The sequence below is a fragment of the Natrix helvetica genome, assembly GCF_964273705.1.
Source record: "Natrix helvetica genome assembly, chromosome: 2".
Taxonomy (NCBI): domain Eukaryota; kingdom Metazoa; phylum Chordata; class Lepidosauria; order Squamata; family Natricidae; genus Natrix; species Natrix helvetica.
Window position 1 is genome coordinate 164,522,253 of NC_138552.1, and position 22,928 is coordinate 164,545,180.

The 22,928-nt window shown below is 37.1% G+C and overlaps 1 protein-coding gene across 1 annotated transcript in view; it reads right to left on the reverse strand.

Annotated features, from left to right (window-relative positions):
• Positions 1–22,928, reverse strand: part of EYS (eyes shut homolog) — a gene marked incomplete at both ends in the record, with an annotated part of 387,634 nt that overhangs the window by 288,235 nt on the left and 76,471 nt on the right. The window contains 2 exons of the mRNA XM_081943885.1: positions 1,691–1,782; positions 3,722–3,912. Coding sequence (XP_081800011.1) covers positions 1,691–1,782; positions 3,722–3,912 — 283 coding nt within the window. The remainder of the gene's footprint in view (positions 1–1,690; positions 1,783–3,721; positions 3,913–22,928) is intronic.

The following is a 22,928-nucleotide window of genomic DNA, read 5'->3' on the forward strand; positions in this document are numbered from 1 at the left end:
TCTTTGGTGCTCTCTGAGCTTAGTTATTTTCTTGCAGATGTTTCGTTATCCAAACTAGATAAAAAGCAAATACTGTTCTGGGCTGCAACAGAGGGATAGAATCAAGGTCATGTGAAGTGTCAATACCACTTTATAATGCCTTGGTAAGGCCACACTTGGAATACTGCTACCAGTTTTGGTCGCCACAATGTAAAAAAGATGTTGAGACTCTAGAAAGAGTACAGTGAAGAACAACAAAGATGATTAGGGTATTGGAGGCTAAAACTTATAAAGAATAGTTGCAGGAACTGGGTATGTCTAGTTTAATGAAAAGAAGGACTAGGCGTGACATGATAGCAGTGTTCCAATATCTAAGGGGCTGCCACAAAGAAGTCAAACTATTGTCCAGAGCACCTGAGGGCAGGAGAAGAAGCAATGGATGGAAACTAATCAAGGAGAGAAGCAACCTAGAACTAAGAAGAAATTTCCTGACAGTTAGATCAATTAATCAGTGGAACAGTTTTCCTCCAGAAGTTGAGAATACTCCAGCACTGGAATTTTAAAAAAAGAGATTGGACACCCATTTGTCTGAAATGGTATAGGCTTTCCCGCCTGAACAGGGGGTTGGACTAGAAGACCTCCAAGCCCTTTTCCAACTCTGTTATTCTGTTCTGTTCCTCAGTGATCATCATCAGGGAGCAGTACGTATTAGTTGTAGTGAAGCAACTGCTATAGATAATAAGCTGGGAGGAAAGCCTACCAGGCTTTAATCAAACTATAATTTCTCAACTTAGATATCATTCCATTTGTTCAATATTAGAACAAAAGTGTTAACTTCTGCTTTGGCTGATGAAAAACATGGAGCAGGGCCATAGCAAATGACAATAGGAAACAATGAGCTTCAAAGGATAAAGAGTTGTTTTAATAGGCAGAGAACATTCTTCATTGAATCGTTTACTATTTCTGGAGTTCACCAAAGCATATATATTCAAATCATGTACTTTTGATTCGTTGGATATTATGGTAATAAAACCTATTGCATAACTTCAATTTCTTCAGATGTTTCTTTGACAGTAAACATCAGGAATAACTAACAGGTCTTCCACACAAACACATTTATGTGTCTCGCGTAATGTAAACTCATACAACCTTACTTTGGGATACCAAAATAGCACTGAAATAAAAACTTCTCCAAAGGCAAATGTAAGTTTCAAAATGGTAACAGGAAAGAATATGGTTTCCTTCAGAAGAAATTAAATTAAGAAATTATAAAGTTGGGCCCACAGTTTCTTTGCCCACCACCCCTACCATTCTATACTTTCTCAACCTGAAGCAGAAGACCTGATTTCTGATCATGGTTTCTTGTGATGCTATACAAAGTGCCTACAGATCAAGCACAGTTCTACTGAGCTTTTAATCAGCCTTTTTCTCTTAAATTATTGTATCTCTTCCAACATGGCGTTCCAACTTTTTGTTTCTTTTGAAGAACGTTAACTTGATGAAAGCCTTCTGGAATACAAATGAATTCTATCTTAGTTTGTTCCATTATTTATGTGAAAATAATATCATAGTATATATCATGTCTACTTCACTTCAATCAGTGCCAATTTCCTATTTGTTTCATTAGTTGGGGTTGGCTGCCAAAGAAGCGATTGGTCCAATATGCTTATAGACAGATGTAGACATTGTTATAGAAAAACCCAAAACTTACCTAATGTGCACTTCATATTTACGTCCATCGTCCACCCTGATATCAGTACTGATCTTTTTAATTTCATCTCTGCTATCACATTTGAATTGGTACTGAACAAACAAGAAGAAAACAAAAGATCAATTTGTCACATTTAGAGATGTCAGAAATTTCTGATCAGGGCTCAGCCAAATGGAGACAAGTCAGAACATTAGGCTTTGTATGAAGAAAACTGTTCCATGAGTTGTGAAACATGGATTTTTAGGCAGAATGAAATCTTTAACAAAGAGGGAAGGGTAAATCCCAATTCACAAGGAAACCAGTTATCCTTATATTCTGGCTTTACAGAAATAGTCAGAAAATGAACACCCATAAAGTATTTCAAATAGAAATCCATGAATAGTTTCCCTTTACTTCAGAGATGGCTATACATGCATAAATCAATTTAATTTACAGGGGATTTATCCATTTGCTATTATGCTTGATATTAGTGATGCCACTTTTAAGAGGTTTAAAGCTGATTTATCTACTGCACCAAGAAGAGGTGCTGCCCTCCGTGCTATGTACTAGTATGAACGAAAGATGCTAATTTTGTATCAAATGGATGTCAAATTGGTTCAGAGAATGATAAGCCTTTTCCACTATGAATTGGAAAATTTGGAAAATCTGATTTTATCACATATTTGCTTCTGTTGTGTGAACAGCATTGGTTCTAAATTGTTTTTAGATTGTGTTGTTTGTCCTTTAAAAAATATTTTTATTGACCTCTTATTTAATTTTGGATTTGGGACTTTTTAAACTATTATTTAGCATATGACATATCATACATGGATTAGCAATATTGATTAACATTTCAACTAGATTAGCAGAACCCAATAAAATATATGTGTTAAAAAGAGCCCTACCCTCTGTTGTTTTGTGGTTAATTTTTAAATCTAGTTGCTCCCATTTTTTTCTGGAAAAGGGATTTATTTTCCAATGAGGTTTTGTAGATAACCTATATATAAGTTCTAATCATAAAAATATCTATAAAATAATGGGCAAAATCTGAGAGGAGTAAATACAGAGATTATATACTTGAATGGAAAAGATTTTGAGGCTTTGCTTTTGTTTTCTGCTCCATTTATACTAATTAGTTAGTCAATAGGAAACATTTTTTAACCCTAGATATAAATATTTCCTATGACCGAAGCTTATATTTGCAAAAATGCAAAAATGTCCGTCTCAAAAATGCTGTTACTCTTATTTATTATTTGATTGTTTTATCTAATTATTAAATTTATATGCCACCCATCTCACTGTTATAGAGACTCTGGGCGGCTCACAAAATGAATATAATTCTTACATTGATTATTTGGGTTTTTCTAAAATCAGTCTTATTCAAACTCCTGCCAAACAATTTCCTTGCTGTATCCAATTATATTTCTTGATGGATATGCCCAACATATTAAGCAATAAGTGCAAAGGCCCTTTGCAACTAAGGTGTTTCTCAGATATTCTCATCAATTCTTCATAAAACTATAGTTCTCAGAATTTGTTGGGAAAACTCAGTCATTGTTATACAAAATAGCTACAATGCACCTACAATCAGTTTGATGTTTCTCATTAAGAATAAAGGACAAACAATGAATATATTACCTTTCCATTTTCCTTTGTACAAAAAATTATAAAACAACCTATTAATGCTATCAAGTTAACATCACAGTTTATGTGGAGAATAGCTAAGTATTATAATATCTTTGTGATGAACCTAATATTTTTGCTCCATGGTTTAATGCACCGTATTTATTAAATTTCATTTTCGTCAGAGGCCATGAATACCAACCCATGCATATTACACTTTTGATACATAGGTATCTATTCTATCTTCCATTCAAATAATTCCTACAAAGAAAATTCTCTAAAAGGATTCTTCTTGTTGTTGTTAAAGGTAACATCTGGTTATTTCCAGACAGTTAATATTATGCCTTCCAATCTTCAAACACAGACTTCTAAAACTCTTTATAAAGAAGAATCTTATAGAATTTAGAAACGAATAATTTGAAGTGTTACCTCTAAGATACCATGCTTGATAGAAAGCTGAATAATAAAGTTGCCCATTGTTGTTGGCTTCTGTTCAATATAGAGAAGGAGGCCGTGGAAGCCTGAGGTCTGGAATTGTAAATTGATGCTATTGTGCTGATGCAAAGTAATCCCTCTAAATTCCATATAAGAATTCCTCTGGTACTGAATATAGCTAAAATCTATAAGAAATATATATATATATATGAAAGAATGTATACCAATTGATTACATATCAAAGCCTTATTGTTTGGCTACAGAAGAGCAATGGCATTCATTCGGTAATGTAGCGATGCCTCTTAACCATTGTTCAGATAAAGGAAAAGAGGAGAGCATCCAAATGCAACAATGTCTATTTATTGAGCACTACATGATTTGATAATTCAGCTGAGCTTTATTTGGATGGAGCACACCCCTGCTTCTTCTAACCAAATAAAGGACCCGAAGTATAAATTCTTTTATGTTATGAGCTGCATTCTCTGGGAAGTCCCTCCTGCTATTGTAAAATGGGAGGGAAATTCCTCTGCTGTTGTTAAATGGGAGGGAAAATTGCGGCTAAAAGTAAAGAGGGATATTTAATTTTGTTGTGGAATAGTCCTTCTCTTTCTGATTTGTCTTCCTCTTCTTCCTTCCTCCTCTCCCTTTTGACATCTTCTCTATCTCAATCTTCCCAGGAATGGAAGGAATGGAATTTGAAATTAGGCTGATGATGACATAAAATCTGGCAATAACCATCACAAGTTGTCAACTTAACCCTCAAGTCTGTTTGTAATAAATGGCAAGGTACCTGAAGACTTCTAGAAGTTATTTGAAAGTTAACATGAATAGTTTTTTTTTAAAGGGAAGAAAGATGTCTTACATTATTGTTCTAACTTTTCTGGGCTTCAATATTACACATCAAACTTTTTTTTTCTTTTAATGTTTGTGTGAATAAATGTAAAAAAAAAAAAATCCCCCTGACTTGAATTTAGCTATTTCCTCAGTAAGCAACGTTGACATTTGGCTGTCTTTTGAAAGTCACAAGGCTTATTTTTAACCATCCCAAGTTGATTTAAACAAAAATTCTGGGGTTCGTAAAGGAATACAAATAGAATTCTGTACCCTGTTGATGGGATGGCAGGACAGAATGGTGCCTTGGTTCTTTCTGTTACCTTCCATTCATAGAAAGAAACAATATCAAACCAGAATGTCTCTTACATGCTGGAAGCCTCTATTGGATAAGCAGAAAGCTGCCTTAGACAGACAGAAATCCTGAAGGAGGTTGTCCCATGGGCAGAGTGATGTGATATGAACTTCAATCACCATAAACTTAGAATGATCAAAAATAGAAATCTGAACTTTTCATCTGAAAAACAATTTCTTATGAGCAGTAAATTATTCCATGAGTTAACCGTATGTCTAGCCATTTCGTTTCATACACCCATCACTTATGGATTCGTTTGTTTGCTTTTAATCTAAATGCAAAGGAGATATATTGCAAAACCATGTAAAGAGTTGGTTGCCTGATAGAATTCTTCACTAAGTTTGATATTAGAAAATGAAAATAATAAAGGCCAGATTTGCGCTTGCTGTATGTTGAAATAAATGATGGAGAAGGTCTTACTTTTTAAAAGCTGTTGCTGTTTCTTCTAACTCTATTCCAATTAAGAACTATAGCTCAACATATTACTGTCTTGACACTCAATTTTTCCCTGTGTTTTGCACAGCATCTGCTTCTGCTATAGGGATTTGGGAAAGTCATACATAAAAGAGTTGGCTGATAAATAAAGTCATATATTTCTTATTTCATAAACAATGCTTAAAAAACTTAAATACTATATACATGACATATCTATGTTGTCTGAGATGGCATATTACTGAGAATATTACCCAGCAAACATAGCATCAAATATAACCTTCAATTGTTTCATGTATTCAGGAATTGCCGGATGGGTAGATGAGTTTTGTACTTTTACATATTTGAAGGAGGGAATTGTCTGAGTCCCACACTGCTATGTCATGATGAGTGTCTATCACGTCTGTAATTCCATCTTCTAAAAGTTTAAAAGCTCTCTGTAGCAGCCAATCCATCTCTAAATTCTTTGCATGAGCTGTTCACCTTAGGAGTTCTGGTACCTTTTTCATGGCAATTTCAGCTGGCAGCTTGCAGCACGGAAAATAAATCTCTTTGGAAGAAAGCAGTTTCCAAAGGGAGATTCATGGGAAAAAACTGTGCACGGTAGCCCACTAGCTCATACAATATTGATTTATGTCAAGAAAAGAGTACATGCAGACTTTTCTCAGAGACTACAGGTTTCTATAATATTTCTAACATCGCTAGGATGATACTCATAAACATCTCTTATTTCACCAATCATTATGTTTGTCCTAAATTGCAAGTTGAGGTAAAAATAAAATTCTCTATGCTTTTGATTTCTGTATAGAATCTTTCTCAGAATTCTAATATAGGCTTAGGATAACCTATATGCAACACACAACACAATCATCTTCTGCAAAGAATCTGAAGAAACAAGGGTTCCTCTAAGTTAGCTGATCATGCAGTCTGACCCCAAACAACAGAATGACAAAGTAACAACAATGATGCTTTAGGTAATCTGCAAGAAATACAATTTGCCTTCAAGCAAGGACCAAGGGACCACAAGAGAGACAAAGTAATAGAAAATGAAGAAGCTAATGTGCTCAAGGACACTCACTCCAGATTAAATATTTGTCAATAAGAAAACCAATAAATAAATAAATAAATAAATAAATAAATAAATAAATAAATAAATAAATAAATAAATAAATAAATAAATATCTGGATAGCAGATATTCAATATCCGGAGACAGCAGCATAGAAGAGAAAGAATTGGATAAAATCACAAAGTTCAAAAATCTGACAATAGAAGTAGAACGACTGTAACAACAGAAAGCAAAAATCATAACAATAGTAATAGGTGCCTTGGGTGCAATCCCAAAACATCTAAGTGCTCCATGAACACCATTGGCATTGATAATTTCACCAACAGTCAATTACAAAAGGCAATTTTACTTGCAACAGCTCATGTCCTTTGATGATACCTTTAACCATTAAAGAGTCCTTAGGAAATTCTTAACAGATGGATAAAAATGACATATTCAGTCCAAACATCTGGCTGATTGTGCAACCAACATTAATAATAAGAAAAAGGGAAATCAGGAAGTTCTAAAATGATTTAGAAAATACATTCCCTTTTTATGACCTTGTAATCCCTTAATTTGGGGTAGGATTGGGACAACTGGATGGAACTGAGCTGTCCAGATGCCCTGATATCCTGATGCCTATGCAGACTTTGCAGCAGATATTTTTTCTTTGCACCCCGGGAAAGAAACATCTGCCCCTACCTAGGATTGAACTTTCAATCCTAGATAGCGGCAGATCCATATTATAGAATAGATAATCCAGTAATTAATTGGTTAAAGTATTAGGCATCTTTCATCTGACAATGCAAATTAACCTCTGCTTTTAAAAACAAGTTTAGCTTGTATAAATTGGCACAACTTTCCTCAAATTCAATGGAACTTAATAAAACCTCTGGGTTTCCTTTATTTTTTTCTGGACTGAAAAAGAGGGGGGGGAAGAAGAATGTCGAATGCCTAAAAAGGCAGAACTAGAAGGCTTGTATATATATCCTGTTTGAATGGGCCTCTGGCTATTTAGAAAGAACACAACATATAATGGAATAGCATTGCAAAAGGTTAAGTACTTTTTGACATTATATTGGAATGGTGTCCTGAATGAGTGGGGCACCTCCAACCTCCCAGCCTAACCTGTAAACGTCATAGTTTATGTAAGCCAGGGGTGGGTTCCTGCCAGATCTAACCTCTTCTATAGAAGAGGTTACACAAATCAACAGTGCCGTTTAGAACCGGTTCCAGCTCCCTTCCCGCACCCATCCGCACATCATCAAGATGAAGAGCGAGAGGAGGAATTCTGGGAGTTGAAGTCCACAAGTCTTAAAGCTGTCAAGTTTGAACACCCCTGGGGTTTTTTCTAAAGGGTTAGGGGTGCAAAGGTCTTGTAACTTGACAGCTTTAAGACTTGCACGCTTCAAATACCAGAGTTCCTGAGCCAACATGACTGGAGGAGGAATTCTGGGAGTTGAAGTCCACAAGTCTTCTTTTTTTTGCCAAAAACTTTTTTATTTATATTTAATTTTCAAAACAAACATAACAATCCTCCTTCTTTACATCATGCAGAAAGTGTATCAGTTGGTTACAAACGGTTTTTGTGCATCTCTTCTACCATCATCAAGTATAATTCATATTAACTCTAGTATCTAACTCAAATGTTTATACATATTACCATCATCATACCTCCACTTTTATTTGACTATAATTGTTTAAATATCCTTCATCATGAAATATAGCAAAATTTAATACATAACCACATACTGGCATTTTATTTACTTATTTATAAAATCCTCCATTAACATTAAATCCTTATATCCTATTCTAGCTAAACATCCATAATATTTAATAACAAAGTTTTCTAATCCTCCTTTCCAAATCGCTGTTTAAAATGTACATCTAATTTCCTTATATTATACCTATCAATATATAGAGATTATTATTATTATCCTTTCTTTATTTGGCTATATTCTATGTCACAACATTTCCCCCCTAATAATCAAAACTTAACTATGTCTAATTTAGTTCTCTTTTTTAATTATTATTATTATTATTATTATTATTATTATTATTATTATTATTATTATTATTATTATTATTATTATATAATCTCAGGTATCATTCAATATTCATATCCAATTATTGCTTATCATAACACTACACATTGTATACAGTATTATCATTATCAATTTTTTATTTGACTATACCTATTGTCACTAAGTTTCACTAGGTTTAGCTAGTAGTTTTAAATTATACTCTTCCATCTATCAACCTGTATCTTTCCAATAACAAAACAATCTTATGTCCTCTGCCATTTGTGGTATCAATCTTCTAAGCTTCTTCTTAATCAGCTTTATATGGACTAGTCCTAGCAACTCCTTGCTTGTAAAATCTCTCATATAATCCCGATGCCCTCTTTCTGCTTCTTTATTCCACTTGTCTTTAGTTGTCAGCAGTGTTATCCATATTTTCATTAATAAAGTTTCATAGTCCATAAATTCTTTACTTTTTTCTTCTTCTATGTCTTGCCCTTTGAAATAGGTTTCCTCTCCATTTATTTCCTCTTTCAGTATTCCATTCTTTGCATTTTCAAAAACAAACCAATTACGATAAATGTCAGCAAGTTTAATCGCTTTATATTCATTTTCCACTTCAATTCTTTGAATTTTAATCCCCTCATTTTGCATTTGGTGAACATCTTCAAATTTTCGATCACGTCTTTCTGTTAACTGTTCCAAAAGTTCCAGTTTTTGTTCAATCCTCTCATATGCATTTGTTAATGTTAGTAATTCTGAAAATATTGTCTGCAGGCTTACAATCTCTCCATTTTCCTGACACTCCGCCATCTTAAACAAAGAGCTTCTGCTTGGAAGGTTTTTTTTAAGTTAAAACATGGATTCACAAAAGCCATTTTCCCCCTCTTCTCTGGTTGAAAACACGCTTCAAAGGGACATTGACTTACCCCCATCGCTCTGTAATGAGCCGTCAAAACAAACTGTGAAGAAAGGGAAAAGTTCCGCTTGAATACACAAGCTCCAATCAACAAAACCTCCTGGCACATAGCACTTTTAAAATATTTATTTTTTTATATCTGTTTTATATTTCAAATTAGAAAAAGAGGTCCAGTCTTTAAATGAATTAAATAATAATAATACTCACAGTGATGAAAGAGGAAAGCTTTGGTTTATAAATCACCAAGAGTCACAGAAAAAAAAAAGATAAAAACAGAAGACTTAATTTGCCCATTTTAAAAAGCTTGTAAAGGTTTCATCCATGAAGATAGCATATAAAAAAAAAGGGATAACCACTGTCCAGAACCGTTGCAAAATTAATTTCACCGCTTGATTCAGCTATTCTTCAATTTAAATCAATTTTTGAGTTTTTATAGGCAGTCTCTCTTTTAAAACAATGAAGATTCCTCACCAGCTGGAAACATTTTCACTTTCCATTCCTGCCGTTTTGGGGGCACCCCGACTTCATCAGCCTTGACTGGATTTTTTGCCACCAGCTTAAAGAAATTTCTCTTGCTTCTTTCGGGGATTTTGCGATATCCCCAAGTTCAGCAAAACGTATTCTTCCTGTTCACTATCTCTACAGGACAGTTTAGATCCATTTGGACTCCCCTCCCCCAGTGGCAAAAGTGTCAATTGCCATCTCAGAGCATTGAGATCGCACATCGTGTCATCGTGACTTCAGCCCTGCCCCTCAAGTCCACAAGTCTTAAAGCTGTCAAGTTTGAACACCCCTGGGGGGAGTTTTCTAAAGGGTTAGGGGTGCAAGGGTCTTGTAACTTGACAGCTTTAAGACTTGCATGCTTCAAATGCCAGAGTTTCTGAGCCAACATTTTGGTTGTTAAACAAGAGTGTTGTTAAATGAGCTTCACCACATTTTACAAGTTGGCCACGCCCACCCAGTCACATGGCTGGCAAGCCACTCCTACACGGTCACATGGCCAACAAGCCACACCCACCCAGTCACATGGCCGGCAAGCCACTCCCACCCAGTCACAAGGCCCGGCAAGCCACTCCCAGAAAGCAGGTCACACCTACAAAAGAGGTTCTAATTTTTTTTGAAACCCACCACTGATGTAAACCCATATAGGCTTTCTGTTAACTGACTAATGGGCTTTGTTATGAGCATGAGAGATTCTGATTAGGAAGCCAATTAAGTGAGTACTAGTCAGCATGCCAATTAATAGAATCCATAGATGGCTTGAAGTCATTCTCAAAAGAATTCTCACGAATGGCTGTCCTACAAGTGGCTCTTTGAGTGAGCTATTAAGTTGAGTGCCAAATAGTTCAACCTTGAGCCTTCTGTGCTTTAACATTTCTATTAATGAAATTGTTGAAGGGAAGGCTTATCAGATCTGCCGATGACATACCTTGGATGGGGTAGCTAACACCTCATCAGGCAACATTTATAGAGATCTTGGTACTAGATATACTTGTAGATAAGCTTACCTTCCGATAAACTGACCCTTGAATTTTTAACCAAAAAGCACTGTGAAAAATATACCCCTGGATAAGCCAACCCTCAAAAAGTTCATATGTTTCAATTTTCACAGTTGTCTTATTTGTGGGTAATCCATGGATTATCCATTTTTCATTTCTATTTTGATAAAAATTCAAGGTTCAGCTCCTCTGCAGATGGGGCTAAATGCAGGTTTATGCAGTAAGGGAAACACAGATGGATTTAAAAATAACCCCATCCGTGGTTAAGGCAAACTTTATTTTTTAGAATCATTTTGGCATCTAAAATTCTTGGCTTATTTGTAAATATATCTGGTAATTTTACAAAAGAGAGCTGATTTTATTTCTTTCAGTATTGTTTGATCATTTGTACAGTACATTGTAGTATACCTTATAATCCTTAGGCATTTTAAAATAATTATTTTCTTTTTTTATCCTAATACAGGATCCTAATACAGGATCCTGCTGATACAGCTCTACAGAGGAATTATTGAGTCTGTCATCTGCACCTCTATAACTGTCTGGTTTGGTTCTGCAACCCAGCAAGACAGACACAGACTTCGGAGGATAATCAGAACTGCAGAAAAAACAATTACTGCCAACCTGCCTTCCATTGAGGACCTGGACCCTGCATGAGCCAGAAAAAGGGCTGCGAAAATATCTACAGACCCTTCACGTCCTGGATATAAACTGTTTCAACTTCTACCTTCAAATAACGCTATAGAGCACTGCATACCAAGACAACTAGACACAAAAACAGTTTTTTTCCGAACGCCATCACTCTGCTAAACAAATAATTCCCTCACCACTGTCAAACCATTCACTAAGGTTGCATTACTATTACTATGAGTCCTCTCATCATTCCTATCACCCATCTCCTCCCACTTATGACTGCAGGACTGTAACTTTGTTGCTTCTATTCTTACGATTTATATTGATATTGTTTCCTGATTGCTTATTTGTACCATATGACTATCATTAAGTGTTGTACCTTATGGTTCTTGACGAATGTATCTTTTCTTTTTATGTACATTGAGAGCATATACACCAAAGACAAATTCTGTGTGTGTCCAATCACACTTGGCCAATAAATAATTCAATTCAATTCAATTCAATTCAATTGTATTCTATTCTATTCTATTCTTCTATTCTAATTAATTGGGATGGTCTTATTTTATTTGTTGGTCTATGACCAAAAAATAATAATGCTTAAATGGGGTTGAAAGTAACAAAATGACATTTCACAGAGATGTAACTCTTCATTTAAGAAACAAAATCAAAATATATAAAACAGGGACACAATTTTCTGTTCCGCTTTGAAAGGAGCATTTTCTATCTTCTGTTGGCTCAAGCATTGCTGTCTGGTTTCCCTGCTGCACTTAATTTTCTTGTAGGCCAAATCCTGCACCTGGATTAGCTATTTGGCAGGGACTGGAATCCCCCACCAGCACCAGCACCAAATTTTCTTTGCTTTTTCTGAATAACACCAGCTGCAGATTTTGTTACAGCAGGTTTTCCTTATTAACACATTGCCTACAACGCTTGCCTTAACGTGCAGTGTATCCCCAGTTTGAAATCAAACAGAATTCTTAAAAAATATGGATAGGTTTTTGTTTTCAATTATTAGTGTTTTGTTCCTGAGCATCCAACCTTTCTTTTTGTTTGTTTTTTATTGTATTTATTACAGCCTTCTTCCTACTTTAATAATTCTATCAGACTACAAGTGCCTGGAAATATAGTTAAATGTTGCATACAGGGTTTCATGAAAACAAAAGCCTGATTAAAAAGTAGGTAGCCCAAGGAGAGAAATATAGTAATAAAAATAGTTTTCCTGAATTTTGAAAAGGGAATGTTCTGAACATTAACACAAGTGTTACAATTATGATACTAGGAAGGAAATATTACTGTAATAGAAACTGCAACTAGTATTATTCAGGAAAAACAGGGACAATAAAAGAAAGGAATGCTTATTTTAAAACTGTTTGCATTCATTCATTCATTCAGTCATTTATTCATTCATTTTCTATAGTTGCCCATCTCAGTCAATAGTTATGCCTGCATTGATGTGCATTTGTTTGGAACTTTGCCTATCAAGTTCAGTTTAGCTTCGTTTGCACATCTGTCTATGCATTCATTATATCAATTATAAAAGAATGTCCAGTATGTCCATTAAGAATCCCCCCTTACTCTAAAATGTATAGTAATTTATCCCCAAAATGCTGGAAATGCAATCAAGTACCAGGCATGTATTATCACATGTGGTGGACATGTAAAAAACCGAAGGAATTTTGGCAACGGATTCAGATGTGGTTAGAAAAAATGGTTGGACAAAGATTAGAATTTAAAGCAATTAATTTTATTCGAAATTATAACAGAGGGGCACAGTAAAGGCTCAACATATTTAATACTACACATTATAACAGCAGAAAGAATGGTATGCACCCAACAATGGGAAAGTGAAAATATGCCTTTAGAAAGAGAGATAATAAAGAAAGTATTGGATTGTGCAGACATGGTTAGACTGACATTAAAAAAACTAAAAATAAAGGAGAAACAGAATATTATGATATATAGGATAGATTTTATCAATGGCTGGAACTGAGAGGTGGGAGTGGGAACAGGAAATAAATTGGATTTGTAGACCTAAAATGTGTTGTAATATGTGTAAATATTAATGAGTATATTGGGCAAAATAATTGTATATAATTAGTAATGTATGATGAGTATATATGATATTTGTTCTATATTATAGTGTGTATGGAGGAGATAATGCCAGGATGGCCAGGATTAGCCATTGCTTGGCTTGAATGGAAAGATAGAAGAGTACAACACAGCAGCTGGCAAATTGTCCACTAGGAGGAAGTGGGTTTTCAAATTCCAAACTGAATAACTTGCAAACTTTAATTATTAACTGCCCAGAGTCAACTCTGTATGTGAGATGTGTGATCTCTAAATTTGATAAATAAATAAATTTCTGCCAAAGGATCTTGGTCCAGAAAGGATTTCATTAAGCCAGTTTATAATCAAGCACAGGGTGAGAGCCAGAAGTGGTATTCAGCAGGTTCTGACCAGTTCTGGAAAACTGGTAGTGGAAATTTTGAGTAGTTCGGAGAACCTGTTAATACCATCTGGCCCTGTCCCCATCTATTCTCTGCCTCCCGAGTCCCAGCTGATCGGGACTCGGGAGGGAATTCGGAATGGAGATTTAGCAGTAACTTTCCCCTGGAGTGGGGAGGGAATGGACATTTTACAGTATCCTTCCCCTACCATGCCCACCAAGCCACATGCACCAAGCCACACCACGCCCACCAAACCATGCCCACAGAACAGGTAATTAAAAAAATTGAATCCCACGTAACACCTCTCCTGCGCGAGCTGCACTGGCTACCTGTGGTTTTTCGGGTGCGTTTCAAGGTGCTGATTACCATCTTTAAAGCGCTCCATGGCACGGGACCTAGTTACTTGCGGGATCGCATCCTCCCACATACATCCCTGCGGCCAATTCGCTCACACAGGGAGGGACTTCTCCTGGTGCCGTCCACTAGGCAATGCCAACGGGCGACACCAAGGAGTAGGGCCTTCTCTGTGATGGGCCCAACCCTCTGGAATGACCTCCCCCCCGACATTAGAACCACTTCTGACCTCCGCTCCTTCCGGCAAAAATTGAAGACTCACCTGTTCCGATTAGCAGGCCTGGCATAATTACAACTGTCCCTCCTGGCAAATGTATTATTATCTGGTTATTTTAGGGTTTTTTAATCTGTTGTGTCTGTTTTAGGGATTTTAAAAAATTATATTTATTCAGCTTTGTACAGTTCTTTTAATTGCATTTTAACCTCCTCCAAACTGTACATATTTAATTTTTTATTGTATTTTTGTGATATTCTCTATGGACTGTACACCGCCCCGAGTCCCTTCTGGGAGAGGGGGCGGTCTAGAAGCACAAATAAATTGAAATTGAATTGAAATTGCTTAAATAGTAACTGTGGTTGTGCCCCAAACCCTTCTTGGTATCAATCTCAGATCATTGTTGCAAAAGGATCAGCAAACCAGCTTCTCACACATTGGCTTGATTATATTCAGCCACAAGCTCCAACTCTAGTTTTGCTCAGCTACCTTCCCTTGGCTTCTTTGGCCCCTTGGATCCTATCAGTACATCCCAGAAAGCTATTCAGTGTTGACTGAATGGCAGTGCTTCCATTTCAGATTTAATGAAAATACTAACAGCTGTTGACTGTTTTGCTGTAGTGTAGAACTTGGTTCCAATGGAGAATGACAGGCAAAGCACAGATCAGACTTCTGTTTTAGAAAGGAAAGATATCTGAGGTCATAAAGAAAATCAAATAATGCAAAAAATAACACTTGCATCCACTCTTGTAAAAAAATAAAAGAAAAAACTACATAAAACCTGGTGCTGTTGTCAATCTCTTTATCTGAGGCAAAATTATATTGATGGAAATGTTTAGAAAGAAGTTCAATGTGTTGAAAATGTTACCTGTACTCCATGTTTGACTCTCTGACTCTCTCTGGTTCATATGCTTTTCAACCATTTTTTTCAATTATGAAAGAGCAAAACATGAATGCCATGGTATGAATAAGGTAGCTTTAGTAATAACACAACACGAAGAGTAAACAAAAGATGTGCCAAATCAGCAAATAATCTTTGGGCAACAAGTCATATTTTTCCAGTCTCCTGGAAAATGAAAAACAAATAGAAAAATCTGACTGTATTAACTGCCAACTCTTCTCTTGTTATTTGAATTTGCTTCTTAAAACATTAGATGTTTCTCCGTCGTGAGAGCTGTGCAATCATTTCAGAGTGAAAGAACTGTTAGAGAAGAGTAAGCTGTAATAACGGAAGAGGAACAGCAAAACATACCATCAGCTACTCAAAAAGTCCCCATTCAATTAACCTTCTGCATTTGATATGGCTAAGCAAATGTAAATACTATATGCCAGTAGACAAGAAGTACATCACATATTGTTTATCGATCGTGACATTGACAAATTCTATCTACTTCAACAGAACTTCCCAACAGTGAAATCTTTTTTTCTAAATATGGAGTGCCGGGCTGGAGGAAGGAAAGCACTCCAGAAGAGCTAGAGATGCAGGCAAGACTGGAGGTGAGAGGAAGTAACAGAACACAGCAGGTTGCATGGAGAAGGAGAAAGAAATTCTTCTCAGTACTTCTCTAGGTCTCCCACACGAGTCTTGATTAATTAATATCAGCATTCAAGGGGCTTCCTGCTGCCTCCCAGAACTCATTTAAGGAGAGAGTGTATTCAACTGTTCAGTGAAAAGAGGAGAGAAAAGCCTTTCAGATGGTTATTTCTTCCATCCTTCAGCCCCTGCTACTAGCTTGCTTATTTTTCCCTTCAACTGAGCACATAACAGCTGATGCAGAAAACAAACACGAGTGAAAGCAGAAACAGCTTTATCTTCTCTGAGTTAGAGGACAGGAAGCTTTTCTATCTATGCAGGAAGGAGATAATCGGCACAGATATTGACAACAAAACTACTGGGCCCAGTGAAGATCGACTTTATTCTTATTTTATTTGTTTATTTGAATTATTGCTGTCTACTTTCAACGGACTTTGACGTGACTGATGAGATGCCTAATCTCATTAGGGTGGTGGGTGATATGGCAACTACTGCTACTCCCATCAAATAGCTACAACATTACACATTCCCAAAGAAAATGAAGATCAGGAAGGAGTGTACAAACTACTAAGCAAATCAAAAAGTACTGCTCTCCTAAATATTAGATGTACCAGGACTGTTTAAAATTTTTTAATCTAACTTAACTAAATTGTACAGGGAACTTCTACTACCTCCTCCAGTCCTATGTTTAATTTATTTATTGTATACTTATAACATGTATATTTACTGTTCAACTATTTTAATATGACTGTACACCGCCCCGAGTCTCTTTTGAGAGAGGGGCGGTCTAGAAATCCAATAAAGTTAAGTTAAAGTTAAGTTAAGTTGACCCACTTGACCAGGAGTCTAAGAAACCTCCTTGTATTGCATGATATCTGGCAAGGGAAAATAGTAAAATATAGAATTTTTTTTTTAAAAAAAATCTATGAAATATAAATTTCCATCTGACACATTATGGACATGAAATATCCAATGAAGACAAAGTGGAGAGACTATGGTTTAGGAATTCAAAGACAGAGGATGCCGCATTCGATCTTTCTTACAAATTCTTCCAGGCTAATGTTGCAGCCCCATTGAGATGCACAGTACAGAAATAAAGACCTAAGAAAAAAAATAAACACACATTGGAGAAAATCACGAGAGAGCACTCCAAGGTAAAGACCTCTAGATGGGACTAAAATGAAAGGCCTGTTAGATGACCATCGGGAGAAAATTGCAACAGAATCTGTTTACTGACAAAAGTGTTCTGAAAGGGTTCATTGCCACGGTGAGAATTCTTTCTACCCAATCCTTTGCATGGTGTGGTAATTCAGATCAGCTTATTTCCCAAATTGAGAAGAATTCTTTAAAATTATGGAACTAATCTTTTTGATGTTATATTGCAGGAGCATCTAAGAAGACTCATAATTTAGGAAATCTATATCACAAAATAATAGAGTTTGAAGGGACCTTTGAAGTCTTGTAGTCCAACCCCCTGCTTAATCACGAGACCCTATACCATTCCAGACAAATGGCTATCCAGTCTCTTCTTAAAAGCCTTCAGTGATGGATCATCCACAATGTCTGAAGGCAAGCCGTTCCACTGGTTAATTAATAAACCATCCCTGGAAAAAGAATAAAGTGAGACATTATATTTATTGACAATGAAAGTGAAAGAGAAGATTTTAAGTGCCAGATTGTGCCAGATTTCAAGCCAGCAAGACATTACTCTGTTATTCTGGGCTATACATTTGACGGCAACCATAAGGAGCAAATGACTGAATGGTTTCTTTTAAATGAAAAAAGAGTATAGTGAAAATATCTTTCCAGTGGGTAGTATCAGAATGTATTTTCTATAATTTATTGACACTGATATCTCAGGAGCTGTTATGAAAAATATATTTCTAGGAAAAGTAGAAGATATGGGAATAGTAACACCTGACATGAGATAACTAGGGCTATGATAATAGTGCCAGCATGGAAAGGATGAACATAAGAATACACAAAAGGATTTGAGTGATGCTGTATCAATGTCTAGCGATGCTGCTGATTATTTTAATGCAAGCCGAAGAGTCTATGTGTTTTTCTTTGCACTGTCTGATTGCTGACAAATATTGAAGCAACAGCTGGGAACAACATCCTTTTCTGAAACCAAAACCAGGGAGTGTGATAAGAATGGAAAATCAAGTCGAGGCAATGAAGTTCATCAAATACTAAATTGGAAGCTAGATAATTCCTTCCTTTCCATTTGGGAAGATAATGTTTTAACAGGAACCGTAGCAGAAGGAAATAGAATAATCAGAAACATATAACAAATTTCAAGAGTCATGCTTATGAAACTGGTTGAAATAAACACTGCAAGTGAGATGCTCAAAGACACTGACCTTGAGATACTGTATGTGGAGCCATGAAAAAACAAAGCAAAGCAAGGCCTACAGTCTTACTGATCAGATGAGGAATTTCAAAGGGATTTGAAAATGTTCTGAAAAGTGTCCAGAAATTCTCAGAGGAATTTCACCCTGAAATATTTCACCATTCATTCAAAAATAGAAAAGTCACTGAAGGAAAGAACATTTTGATTAAAAGATAGGATAATCCCATATGAGTTACCAAACAGCCATTCACAGCTGAAATTCTCTACCAGCTGCTATATTGTGCATTACAGTAAGTTGAAGAATATTTCCTGCAGTTCTAGAAATACAATAATATATCTGCAATGGGATACGAATTTTCACCATCCCTGAAAAAGATGGATGTCAACAATGCAGAGCACTTAGTTTGATCTAGTGGTTAAGGCAGTGGGCTACAAACCTGTAGACCATGAATTCTAGTCCCACCTTAGCCATGAAAACCAACTGGGTGACCCTTGGGCCAATCATTTTTGCTCAGCCCAATCCCACCTCACAGGGTTATTGTGGTGGGGAAAATAAGAGGGGGAAGATATGTTGGATATGCTCGCCACCTTGAATTATTTGTAAAGATAATAAAGGTGGCATGCAAATAAAATACATAAATTAGACATAAAGTTGAAACAGGATGTCATATGCAATATTCATGAGGATTAATTGAAATCTCTTTCAACATACTTTTCAGTAGGACCAACTCCAAAGCTATATGATGTTATATATACTGGTGAACCTCGAAAAATTAGAATATCATGCAAAAGTTCATTTATTTTAGTAATGCAACTTAAAAGGTGAAACTAATATATGAGGTAGACTCATTACATGCAAAGCAAGATAGTCAAGCCGTGATTTGTCATAATTGTGATGATTATGGCTTACAGCTCATGAAAACCCCAAATCCATAATCTCAGAAAATTAGAAAGTACATGCAATCAATAAAACAAGGATTGTACATAGAACAATATCAGACCTCTGAAAAGTTTAAGCATGTATATGTACTCAGTACTTGGTTTGGGCCCCTTTTGCAGCAATTACTGCCTCAATGCAGCGTGGCATGGAAGCTATCAGCCTGTAGCACTGCTGAGGTGTTATGGAAGACCAGGATGCTTCAATCAGATCTTCTGCATTGTTCGGTCTCATGCCTCTCATCTTTCTCTTGGCATTGCCCCATAGATTCTCTATGGGGTTCAGGTCAGGCAAGTTTGTGGCCAATCAAGCACAGTAATCCCACGGTCATTGAACCAGGTTTTGTGCTTTTGGCAGTGTAGGCAGGTGTCAAGTCCTGCTGGAAAATGAAGTCAGCATCCCCATAAAGCTCGTCTGCTGAAGGAAGCATGAAGTGCTCCAAAATCTCCTGGTAGGCGGCTGCATTGACTCTGAACTTAATGAAACATAGTGGACCAACACCAGCAGATGACATGGCTCCCCAAATCAATACAGACTGTGGAAACTTCACACTGCACTTCAAGCAACTTGCAGTGTGTGCCTCTCCATTCTTCCTCCATACTCTGGGTCCTTGGTTTCCAAATGAGATGCAAAAGTTGCTCTCATCAGAAAAGAGGACTTTGGACCACTGAGCAACAGACCAGGTCTGTTTTTCTTTAGCCCAGGTTAGACCCTTCAGACGTTGTTTGTTGTTCAGGAGTGGCTTGACAAGAGGAATATGACATTTGAAGCCCATGTCCAGGATCCGTCTGTGTGTGGTGGCTCTTGATGCACTGACTCCAGCCTCAGTCCACTCCTTGTGAAAGTCTCCAACATTTTTGAATGGTCTTTTCCTGACAATCCTCTCCAGGCTGCGGCCATTCCTGCTGCTTGTGCACCTTTTTCTTCTACACTTTCCCCTTCCACATAACTTTCTATTAATGTGCCTTGATACAGCACTTTGGGAACATCCAACTTCTTTTGCAATTACCTTTTGAGGCTTTCCCTCCTTATGGAGGGTGTCAATGATGGTTTTGTGCACAACTCTCAGGTCAGCAGTTTTCCCCATGATTGTGATTCCTACTGAACCAGACTGAGAGACCATTTAAAGGCTCAGGAACCCTTTGCAGGTGTTATGGCTTAATTAGTTGATTAGAGTGGGACACTTTGAGCCTAGAACAGTGATGGTGAACCTTTTTTGGCTCGCGTGCCACAAGTGGGGGGAGCGCAGGGGGGGGTCGAGTGCAGGCGTGCCGCACCCATAATGCAATGCGCGACCCCCCAGTGCGCATGCGCGCACAACACGCGACCCCCCATTTTTACATGTTTTTTTCCCTTCCCAGGCTCCAGGGGCTTTATAGGAGCCTGGGGAGGGCGGAAAGAGCCTCCCCCGACCCCCCGGAGGCCCTCCGGAGGCTTCAAGGACCATCCGGAGGCTTCCCTGAAGCCTTCGGAGCGCTTAAAACCACCCTCCGAGCAAACTGGAAGTGACTTCCGGGATGCTTGGAGGGTGGTTTTAAGCGCTCCGAAGGCATCAGGGAAGCCTCGGACGGTCCCTGAAGCCTTCGGAGCGCTTAAAACCACCCTCCGAGCAACCCGGAAGTCACTTCCAGTTTGCTCAGAGGGTCGTTTTAAGCGTTCCGAAGGCTTCAGGAACGGTCCCTTAAGCCTCCGGGGGGGCGGGGGGGACTCTTTTCGCCCTCCCCAGGCTCCTATAAAGCCTCTGGAGCCTGGGGAAGGCGAAAAATAGCTTTTAAAAAGGTGAACTCAGCTGGCCAGCGTGCGCATGCACGCTGGCTAGCTGACAGGGCAGCGCCTCGCGTGCCCTGACAAATGGCTCCGCGTGGCACTTGTGGCACATGTGCCATAGGTTCGCCATCACTGGCCTAGAATATTGCACCTTTTAACAATATTCTAATTTACTGAGATTGTGGATTTGGGGTTTTCATGAACTGTAAGCCATCATCATCACAATTATGACAAATCACAGCTTGAACTATCTTGCTTTGCATGTAATGAGTCTTATCTCATATATTAGTTTCACCTTTTAAGTTGCATTACTGAAATAAATGAACTTTTGCACGATATTCAAATTTTTTGAGTTTCACCTGTATATCATAGAACTTCTAATAAGAAGAAACAATTAGAAATAATTATGGTCATTGAGATTCCATAGCACCATTTAAATCATGGTAGAACACACCCCATTTTTCTTGACTTTCCTGGGTATCTTAATTCTTTGATTTGCTTTCAAAACAGCCTCTTGCTTTATAGCAGAGAAAACCAGGAGCCTTTCCTATTCAACTGCAACAAGACTTTATAATGAATCTCAGTCATTGGATTTCCGGACACGATGCTGTGCAGCTATAATGCAAACCCCTTGCTTCTACACAATGAACTCAGACTTCCAAAGAGCCTTTGTTTTACTCCATTGGACAGGTTCGTGCTGCATGACTTGCTGAGAGTTATTGTTGTTTTTCCTCGGAAAGTAGAAATGTCTTCTAATGTGGCATGCTATGGAACAATCAACTCTGTTGACATCCAGAACTATTTTCAATAGAGCCCGTAAGGGTTTCTCAGGCAAAGAAAATAACACTGTAGTTGTGAATCAACCCATGTTAACCCTGGCTTTGTCACAGAGAGATGGCAATATTTTGTAACAATTATGGTGCTATGAACTATTGAGAAAACGAGTAAAGAATGAATGTATATATAAGTATCATTATTAGTAGAAGACTGTTCGTATGAGCAGTCTTATGCTATGAGAGAAAATCTGTAATAATATGAGTGGTAGTGGTGGTGGTGGTGATGATGATGATGATGATGGTTGCCAGCTCTTTAACTGGTACTGGACGTCATATGCATCAAGTTCTTCCCAAGAACCCAGGATATCATAATGTGTTGGCATAGGATATGTGCAAATTCAAGTTATAACTGACACAAACAATTGTTTCTTAATTCTGTTTGATAAAGAGTCTAATATAACTATGGTTATGATCAACATTTATGTTCCTAACTTAGGCAACTCTGCCATGTATCACAATCCTTTATAAGGGTTTTTGAAGTTAATTTTTTAGTTGCTTGCTAAGGACTCTAGTCTTTATTTTACAGTGTACAGTGTAAACTGTCTTCCCTGGAATATGTTAGAACTCCTCCTTATAGCCAATCTTGGCTGAAATGCCAGAGTTATACCCTTAATAAAGAGTTTGCACCAAATTGAAATTAGCTGATGTAAACTTAACATAAGGGTGTTTTCTCTCTCTCCCTCTCCACCCCCCCCCCACTGTTATTACATGCCAGTAGGTCCAGTGAGATTTACCTCCAGCTAAATATTTGTATAATTGGGCTGTTCATTCTAGTTTTCTGGCCATATACAGTGATATCTATACATAGGATAGCATTTAGTTCTGTCCCATTAATTAACAACATTCATAGAAATAGCACTAAAAAGGAGATGGGCAGAGAACAAGAACAAAAAAGCTACCAGGAACTGATTCTTAAAGGAAATTAACTACAAAGTACAATAAGAACCAAGAATTACTTTTCCAATTATGGTTATTTTAGAGGCAATTGCTATGATTCTTGGGGTATATCCCTTTTCCTCTCCTATG